The sequence below is a fragment of the Psammomys obesus genome, unplaced genomic scaffold (genome assembly GCF_907164565.1).
Source record: "Psammomys obesus unplaced genomic scaffold, mPsaObe1.curated_primary_1811, whole genome shotgun sequence".
In the NCBI taxonomy this organism is placed as follows: domain Eukaryota; kingdom Metazoa; phylum Chordata; class Mammalia; order Rodentia; family Muridae; genus Psammomys; species Psammomys obesus.
The window spans coordinates 27323557-27333691 of NW_026596034.1; the positions used below are offsets into that span (position 1 = coordinate 27323557).

General features: G+C 47.3%; 1 protein-coding gene across 1 annotated transcript in view; it reads right to left on the minus strand.

The window, feature by feature from the left end:
- Window positions 1-3103: 3103 nt before the first annotated feature.
- Fa2h (fatty acid 2-hydroxylase) overlaps window positions 3104-10135 on the minus strand; it is a 32307-nt gene continuing 25275 nt past the window's right edge. The window contains exon 2 of the mRNA XM_055621421.1: window positions 3104-3223. Coding sequence (XP_055477396.1) covers window positions 3104-3223 — 120 coding nt within the window. The remainder of the gene's footprint in view (window positions 3224-10135) is intronic.

A 10135-nucleotide genomic window follows, 5' to 3' on the forward strand; every position in this document is an offset into this window, starting at 1 on the left:
AAAAAAAAATGCTTGGCTCAAGTATGAACTCAATAGCAAAATTGTTGATTTAGTCAGGCATGATGGTGCACACCTTTAATCCTAGCACTCAGAGAAGCAAGAGAGGCAGGTGGATCTCTCTGAGTTAAGTTCAAGGTTAGCCTGGCCTACATAGAAAGCTCTGGGCCAGCCAGGGCTACATAGTGAGAGTGAGTCTCAGAAACAAAGAGAACATCAACAATAGAAAACAACCTGAAGCTGTGTTAATTTGATGCTCATTTGTTGTCTGGGGGGGGGGGGGAGCTTCAGCAAACTCCTAAAGTCCCATCTGCTCTACCTGCTTCCCGGGAGACTGGCAGCCCCTCCCCCACCCCACCTTCCAAAAAAATACGAACAGGTACTGAAGGCTAAGGAAGAAGGGCTCAGAAAAGATCACAGAGAGTAGCCTAAAGGTGAAGCAGGTTGAAGGGAGGTGTGCCCAGAGATCAAGAGTGATGGGCATCCGTGCTCACCAGGCCAGCTGGGTTCTAGAAAACAAAGGTTTGGGCATGGGAGGGAGTTGCAGCCTAGGTTTTTGGTTGTTTTTTTTTTTTTTTTTTTTACCTCCTAAGGAAGTCTGTGTCCTACTCAGCTGAGAGATTCTAGAGGTAATCTGGATCATTCAGGTAAAATTCCACAGAGAGTCTGATAGTCAGATGGACCTCAGCTCTGACGTGGCACCGGAGTTTCTTGCTTTTCTGCTCCTCTCTGCTTTCTCTTCAGGTTCTCCTACACTCAGTATGAGCAGCCTAGATTCTCTACACTCTTCCCAGCCTGACCCACTTGGTTCCCCCAATTCTAGGGCCAGGGAAGCTGGACGCTGGCAGCTCATGGCTCCCTGCCTTGGCAGCACCCAGAGGGGTCACTTTGAATGCAAAACAAAGGAGTCCAATCCTTGCAAACCCACCACTGGCCTGTGGCCCCTCTGTGGGTCCGCCTTGGTGGTGTCTTCCTCAGCTTTTCAAGACAGACCCACCCTGACCAGGTCAGAGACAAACTAGAGCTGGAAGCTCTTCTAAGTTGCTCCCTTCCCAGAGAGCTGGGGAGTGATCAGGTGGTGAAACAGCCGGAGGACTCTTTTGAAACGAGGAGAGAGAGAAAACACACAAAGAAGAGGAGAAAAGAAAGAAGAGGGGAGGACAGAGCACCATTTGCCCCACCTAGGAAGCTTGGCACTCCGCTGGCTTTCCTCGGTTGGATGGGTTGGGCTGGGGGACCTCACTAAGGTGACCCAGGTCGGTGGGTGCCCCCTGCCAGAATATCGTGGACCCCTTCTCCTGGACTACTCTTAATCCCGCTCTCTCAGCCCTTCCTTCACAGGAAGGAGGGGGGAGATGAGAGAGAAGAAAAGAGGTGGGGAAGGTGAGTCAGGCCCATCTGCCAGATGTGCCAGGAGCTAGGCTGGGGGAGGGGACTAGGGCTCGGGGAAGACACCCTTCTTCACCTCTGTATAGCTCTCCTTCTCTCTCATTGTACAAGTAACGGTAGGACAGCCCCAGTGGGCTAGGTCTTCCTCAGCCTCCAGCCACAGCTTAGGGAGACCTTTGGGAAGCCTCTCCAGAGCAGGAGGTGAAGTGTGTGTATCTCTTGTCCCCAACTTGTAATCCACAGCAGTTTGTTCCTGTGTAGGCTGTCACATTGACGTAGTCCCAGTGAGCTTTCCTTACAAGTATGCCTTTCCCAAGGGTCAAGCCCCTAAGCCAATCTCACTGGTGCTGCCTGTAGTACCTTCCACTGGCTCCTCGGAACCTTGAGTGAGGACGTACTGGCTCACTCCTGGTTTGGACTCAGACCATTGTTCTCACCAAAGCCACCCCTGTTCCAGGGCAAAGTCCTGACTCTAGCTCCCAGGGTCCTTGGCTCCTCTTTTTATTTTTATTTTTTGCCCATATGCAGAGTAATCCTAAATCCAAATTACTAGAGAAGCCTATTTATACTAAGCCCCTCTCCTCTTATCTCCCTATCTTGAGCGTTGCCCAAGGCCTATGCTAGTGACGAGGAATTATGGCTTCTCCAGGAAGGGGAGCCAGAGAGTGGGTTCAACAAGCCAATGAAAGGTTTGGGCAAGCCTTTCCTCTCACTCGCCTGTTTTCCTCTTGGTCCCATGGCTCTCTGGAGGGGATAGGGGCATGGAATAACCTTCTATCTTCTCAAGATGGATGCACAACATTCTTGTCATGGGATTCATCCCACCATAGACAGGCATCTCTCTGAGTCCCGGGGCCACAGCCTTGAGAGTCCTGGTCAAAGGGGCCCAGCAGACAACCAGCTGTGGAAAGCTCCTCTGGGCCATGTCCCTGCTCCTCTTGTCACTGTGTTTCCTGGAATGCTTCCTGCATCTCCTCATATTGTCATAACTGCTTTGAGGAGGATAGCTGTTCTGTTTATTTCTGTGCCTCTAATGTCCTTCACGCCTCTAATGTCCTTCATGGTCAGGGGACACATAGGTTAGGACCTTGAAGGCATGCACACTCATGTCTATTCCAAGAGATAACAACTTTGGGACAGTGCTGTGATCCAAGATGGAGGGATGTTGTTTCTAACATTTGAGCTCATCCAAGATCCCCTAGGCAATGCTGCTTTCCTGAGCTCTCTATCGGGAGACCCTTTCCACTCTTCCAGAGCTCACCTCATACCAAATAGGGTCTGTGTGGTCGCCGCACTACAACGGAAGTTGGCTGCAAAACTCAGCATTCACCTTCAGCCTTCCTCAGCCCTATCTACCGCATAACTTTGCAGGAACCAGAGCTCTTTATCCACAAGGAACTCTCCTGAGTGACCACAGGTGCCAGAAACAGATTTGCCATGTATGTTGGCTGGGATGGGTAGGTCAACCCTGCTGTTGCCCCCTTTCTAACTTCAGGGGTCCCGACGGGAGACCTGTCTTATTCCAGGTTGTTGAGGGTGAGTTTCTTGCAGAGATCTCGTGTACCAGTTACGCCGCTTCCCACCAGCAAGCCCTCCCCTGACCCTCTGCCCCCGACACCTGCAGCTAGGCATGCTGCCCTAGGGTTACACTTGGGCATTGTGAGTACCAGTGTCTAGTCCTCATCGTCCCTGGACAGCCCAAACCCAGGAACCCCAGTCATTCCCAATGTCCCGTGCCAGCTACCTTGTCCCAGTCCACCACTTTGAACTGTGGCTCAGTACCAGGGTCTGTCTTCTGAGTCTCTGTAGAGGCTACAGCACCATTCTCCATGGGATCCTAGAAAGAGAAGAGACAAACTTATTCAAAGGATGAAGGGAGAGAACGGAGCCTCAACTGCCCCACTCGAGAGAGCTGGGAATGGGAAAACCCCCCACGGGTGGGACCGGGGTGGGTGGAAACCAAGGACATTAAGTACTTTCGAGATCAGAGACACTGGTGTGGGCGTCATTATTCTTTGTGCTTCTCCCTTAGTAAACAATAATGAAAGATCTGGAAGAGTATAGCGAACTATACGGAAGAGGAGTGGCCGGGGGTGGCTGCCAGGCCTGGCAGGTGTCAGGCAAACCAAGTCACAGAGAGGCACCAAGGGCATCTGGTGGTGCTCTCCGTGCCACACCTGACGATGTCCCTCCTTCCCTTCCTCCCTGCTTGGTTACTCAACAGATTGTGTGGGTCACAGGCTGGTCCATGTGACCTCAGGAAAGAAAGGCAGCTGGGAGCCAGGGAGACTGGTCCTCCAGCAGTCCCCGTCAGTCTGTGGTCACATGTGGGGACAGAACCAGCCGAGGTGTGCCCAAGTGGGCTCAAGGTTAATTTAAACTAGCGAAGAGGTAAAGCCAGGAGGAAATGGAATGTGCTGGGAAAATCACACAGCTCCAGCTAGCCTCGACGTCACGTGGGGTGAGGCTAGAGAAAGCAGGTTTGCACGGAAGTAAAATCCATGTTTCCCTGTAGGAAGGACAGACACAGACCTTGCCAGTGGGGCCTTCCTGGGACTCTGGGCCCCCAACAACCACAATCTTCCTGGCTTTGGGAAGCCAGATAGAATTATCAGGAGGCTTAGGGGCACTGAGCATGCAGCTGGGGTTTCTCTTTTTTACTTTCCCTCATACAGAATATGTAGCCCAGATTAACCCATAAGTCACTATGCAGCCCAGACTGATCTCAAACTCCCCATTGTCTGTGTCAGCCTCCCCAGAACTGGGGTTACAGGGATGCAGCACCACGCCCAGCAGCACTGGGGTTAGCTGCTGTGCTTACATTTTTCTTTCCAATAACCCTAAGAGAATTCGATGGTGATGGTGACCATGTTGGCATTTTTTGGGGGAGAAAAAACCCAGATGCAACCCAAAAGCGAGTTTTTGAAGTCCTACCTTTGTGCATCTTTGGGTTATCAGGATAATGCCTGCTTCTTAAAATATATATCTATGGATATATGCATTTTTAATTGAGACAGAGTCTTGCTTTATATCCCAGGCTACTCTCAAAATTACCATCCTCCTATCTCGACCTCACATATGCTGCGGCTACAGCTATGAGCCACTACACACACCTTCCATACCTGAATTTCTGAAAGGTTGTTTTATTTTTTAAGTTCTAGTATTAGAATATTATCATATTTTGGTGTTTTGAGACAGGGTTTCTCTGTGTAGCCCTGGCTGCCATGGAACTCACTCTGTAGACCAGGCTGGCCTCTGCCTCCCAAGGGCTGGGATTAAAGGTGTGCTTCGCCACCGCCTTGTGAAGCTTGTTTTATTTGTAATTATGTATATGTGTGTGGGTATGTGCACATCAGTGCAGTGCCTGCAGAGGCCAGACGAGGGCATCAGATCCCCTGGAGCTGGGGAACCAAACCCAGGTCCTCTGCAAGAGCAGTGTGCACTCTTAACCATTGAGCCAACTCTCCACACCCTTCTAATTTTCTTTTTTGTTTGTGAGTGCTCTATCTGTATGTACACCTGTACGCCAGCAGAGGGCACCAGCTCTCATTATAGATGGTTGGGAGCTGTCATGTGGTTGCTGGGAATTGAACTCAGGACCTCTGGAAGAGCAGCCAATGCTCTTAACTGATGGGCTATCTCTCCAGCCCATTTTTCTTTTTAAACAAAGCATCTTAAATGCTCTCTTGAGGACCAGGAGGAGGGATCTTACAGTTCTATATATGGAAACTCCCTAAGTTTCTTCATGAGCTTCTTTCTTCTTCCTCTGTCTGCAATTCAATTATCTTTCTTGTTACTTTCAGATTGTGTATTTCCCTTCATGGTCTCATTCTAGCTCAGGCTGGCCTGGAACTTACTTGGCAGCCCAGGCTGACCTAAAACTGTTGATGCTTCTCATATATGTCTCATAGGCTCTGGAATTACAGGTGGGGGTCACCATACATGGACCTTATAACTCTGTTTTAATCTCAAAACATTCCTGAAGGCCTTAGGCACTGGGCTACCAACCCCTCTTCCCTAGATGGCTATTTTCCTCTGGTTTCTTCAGGTAATAGCTATTCTTGGTTGTCAACTTGACCAGATCTGGAATTGACTAAAACCCAAATCACTTGAGACCCAGTTCTCCCACCACCCAAGCAGCGATTGTAGCAGTTCGTGAGGTGGCGGCCAGGTAGTGCAGCTCCATGACATTGAACGTCTCCCACCCAGCTACCGTGATGCTGAAAGGGTTAGACTAACTTTGTAACCTGTATGTCTTCTAAAGCCTATAGTTTTGAGTTTTAGGCTCAGGTTAAGCTAATTTGAGTTTTAGGCTCAGGTTAAGCTAAAGCCTCTTAGTACCTTTCCAGAGAATGAAAAAATGTGACCCTATCTATCAGGACAGATAGAAAAAAAGGCAAGCAAGCAATGACCTTCACTCAGCAAAAAGAAAAACTCCTGTCTTTGAGATAGCATTTCTTAGCAACAAACCTAGACTTCTTCTGAGTAGCTTTTGACCTCCAGCCAAAAGTCTGTAGCCCCTAATCTTCAAGGATGAGCTAACCACCCCCGCCTTCAATTGCAGCTGCATCCACACTTGGCAGGACTGGCCAAGCTTGAGCACCTAAGACTAGCCAATATCTTACTTTATAGCTTCCTCATCCAATCCTAAATTGCCAATACTGCAACTTCAAATCTCCCGCAATTTTTCTTTTAAAAACCTAAAGGCCTTTGTCTCCGTGTACCACTTTTTGCTGACCAGCAGGGGTGACCCCATTGCGCAATAGTTAATAAACCTCTTGCTTTTGCAACGAGTCTTGGTCTGGGGGAGTTTCTGGGAAGGGCGCGATCTTGAACTCCTGAGCTGTGAGACCCCAGGTCTTACAATGCCAGGAGGAAAGTTGGTGTGCGTGAAGCACCCAAACTCACCCCTGGCAAGGTGGACACGAAGCCGAAAAGGCCATCATCAGAGGGAAAAAATGTGCAAACAGGAGGGAGGAGGGGAGCAAAGGACAAAGAGGCTGAAGTGGCTGACCAGGAAACTGCAGCTCTGCCTGCAGAGAAACGGAGAAACAGAAAGCCAGAGTCCCCTGAAGGAGAAGAGAGAGCAGCCAGGTCCGGCTAACTGTCCATCATGTCTGTCAGTGGTCCCTGCCTCCCTTCTTGTGCAACCCAGAGGAATATTTTTATTAATTATTTTATGAATTAGAGTTTTTTTTTTTTTAGTAGCTCTAGAAACATTTTTAAAAGGTGGGGGAAGTCCACCATATTCCATTTTTAAGGATTTTTTTTTTTAAAGAGGGTACATCATTTTCTGGTTGTTTGTTTGTTTGTTTATTTATTTTTGTAGTACAACCAGAAAATAGCAGGATAATCAATCGGGATAGGCTGTGACTGTGTGTAGAGGGGGCTAGTTTCAGATCCTACGACACAAAGCAAAATAAATGGCAGTTTGGAGTCTCACTCGTCCATTTGTGCCTGGAAGTTTTTCAGTCATATCTGGTCTCGTGTTTCTAGTAGAACCATTTCCTAAGAAAACCACTCCTTGCTCCTAGCCCCGTCGGAACCATGATGTCTCTGGCCACGGCGGTCCACTTTCCTAACAATTGTGACAGTGTGCTGTGAAAGATGGAAATTTTGAGTATGTACTGTGTGTGCATAAAATTTTGTGAGTTGGTGGAACTGAGGCTTACGAACATTTTGTTGTTATGTGAGGTCTTAAAGAAAGCTTGCTAAGTTTGAGGCTGGATCGTCACTGGAATAAGGTCAAAGAGAAACAACATGAGACCCTTCATTTGGGCATGTGAACACAGTGTGTGTGACTCTTCAGAGTTTGGGTACGTGTGTTATAAATGGAAATGTCTGTGCGTTCTGCTCCTTGACCAATAATATCTCAGCTGTAAAAACATAAACATTTAAAGTAGGAAGACTCACTTCTAATCACGGTCTTTGTAGGAAGATCCACCTTTAATCCAAAGTGTGTGGGAAGACACACTCTTAATCTGAACCACACAAGATTGGCATCCTATACAAGGTCATGGAAGAAGGACTTTCTCTCTCTCTTTCTCTCTCTCTCTCTCTCCTTGCCTACTTGCTCTTACATGTAGAACCAAGCAGATCTTGTACCCATCTCTCATGAACCCTTTTCCTGACTATGGGAACTAAGCAAATGTCAAAGCTTTTGGCCACCACTCTATCAGCTCATTCCCTCAGTTTATTGGACCCTGGAGCCTATTTTTAGTGACTACTGTTGTTGGCATGGGGCTTCGGGGTATGTATGGTCTATACTGAAAATATGATTCATTATATGTCACATATATTTATAACTATAGAGATTGTATAATTACATATACTATATAAATGTATAAAGTATAAAATTATATAGAGATTGTAATGGTTAACCTTCATTGTCAGCATCTCTAGATTTAGTCTTACCATGAGAACACGTCTCTGGGGTTGTCTATGAGAGTGTTTTCAGAAATCTAACAGTCAGGGATACATGACTTTCTGACACTGCAACATGATCTTGTCATTTGAAAATGTGTTAGGCTAAATTCACAGCTTTCTTGGGACCTCAGACTATAGGCTGGACACACCTGGGTTTAATTAAAGAGAGAAACCTCACTCTGAATATGGTGGCCCCATCCTAAGATGACAGGGTGACAGAATGAATAAAAAGGAGAGAGTAGAGCAGTCATCTTCTTCTGCTTCCTGATGGCAGACACAGGTTGACCAGTTGCCTCTAGCCATCACCAGTATGCCTTCTTTGCCATGGTGAACCAAAACAAGTTCCCCCTCTTTTGCGTTGCCTTTTGTCAGATGTTTTTCACAGCAAAGAGAAAAGTAACTAACACAGGGAGAGAGAGAGAGGTGAGATGAACTGCAGTGCTGGTCACTGGGGCACCACAAAAGTGGTGTGGTGAGGGCCAGGACGTGCAGTACAGTGACAAGGGAGGAAGCAGGAGGGAGCAAGAAATGTGGACTCTGGGGAACGGGGTGGTGGGGAGAGTGTGCCGGCACAGGAACTCTCGGCTCCCTACCAGCGTCCCCTTCGGGAGCTGGACATTTGTCCGTGTCACCATGGCTCGCACAGGGTCTTGTGCACATCATCGCTCTCCTGAAGTGAACACAGGCATTGTCCTCCACAGACAGAATTTTCAGTGACCCCTGTGCTCAAAAGCTTTCCATTATAAACCCAGCCTAGTTTTCAGTTCTGCCCTTGGATTAACTCCATTCCCCGTCAAATCAAAAGGGATGACTTCCCATTTCCTAAAATGCTCTTCATTTTCCTTCTCAAATGTCACCCCGGATAGGATGACAAAGGTTACTATTTCATGCATGCTTACTCTGTTTGGCCCTCTAATCTCCCCAACAATGGTATGCCATGAAGTCGATGCAATCTTAGTCCCGTCTGACAGGAAGGAACCTAAGTGTGGAACAGCCTCCTAACTAGTGAGGAGTAGAACCAGCAACGGGACTCCAGCATATTCTCTTTCCCGTCACAATCTTCCCTCCCCATCTGAGCCAGAGATGATGAAAAGTCTTCACTTTCCTTTGTTGGTGCCATTTCTTGCCTCTGGTTATTTTCAAACATTTGGGTAATCATCATTTGTTCAATGGCTTATATCCAGGACACTGGATTGCTGTTTCCTGTTTCTCTAGCTGGACTCTTGCAGAAACCGAATGTTACACCCACATGTCCTCAGTGGGCTCATACTTTACAAAACCAACCAGAGACTCTTGAGGCTTCCCGCAGCATGATGGGACGGGCCGCTGGGGGGGGGGGGGTCAGGGCTTATGTGCTTGCAGATGTTAAATAGATAGAGTGTCTTAACACTGTTATCATGAGGAATGTGGTTCTTCGAGAAAGCGATGCCCCACAACACTGAACTATCATACTAGAGCGCTACTCTAGGCTGGAGAGGGCAGGCGGCACCCACACGCAAGGGTGATTACAAGGATGAAAGCTCATGTGGACGGTAGATTGTCTCAGCAGAGCTAGGACCCGCATGAAATCAGCAGCATTTTTTTTCCCACAAATAAAAGTCTTTTAAAAGATGACTATCAGCAACACTTCACAAACAAGAGGAGATTCAATACCAAACATATAGGAAATACAGGTTTACAGCATAAAAGGCATTCGGCAACTTTATATTAACAATGGGAACAAAAGGTTCTATTTAAAAAACATTTATCAGTGCATGAAAATTACAAGTAAAATCTCATTTCGTGAACATTCACTTTTCACACTTGTTCCCTTGACTCAAATGGGTGGATGCGAGACTCTAGCTAGAAGCCATAAGAGGAACTAGACCAATTGTTCACTTTGAACCAATTCTAAGACTCTAGTTGAAAAATTATTGAAAGTCCAGTTTTATAGAGGGATGATGGCTATAAACAGACAAAACTGTTAAGGCTTTTCTGTTCTGCTCAGAAAATATTCTGTTTTAAAGAAGAGAAGTGGAGAGGCAGCTGCCCTGGGCCCTGTTCCTCCTAAGAACCAGGATGCAGATCATGTTCTCCCATGGAAGCGTGACTCACCAGCCTGCATGCCAGTGTGGAGTAGCCAGTGGTGCTTTCCAGAGAGTTCTTTTGAGTTATGGACCAACCCCAGAGTGAGGGCTGACAAAGGAAGCACATTGACCATGAAGGATGAAGAAAAGAGGGACAAACGGGAAGGTGTAGGCATGATCTCTTCCTGTCTTTCTTCTTCTTCTTCTTCTTCTTCTTCTTCTTCTTCTTCTTCTTCTTCTTCTTCTTCTTCTTCTTC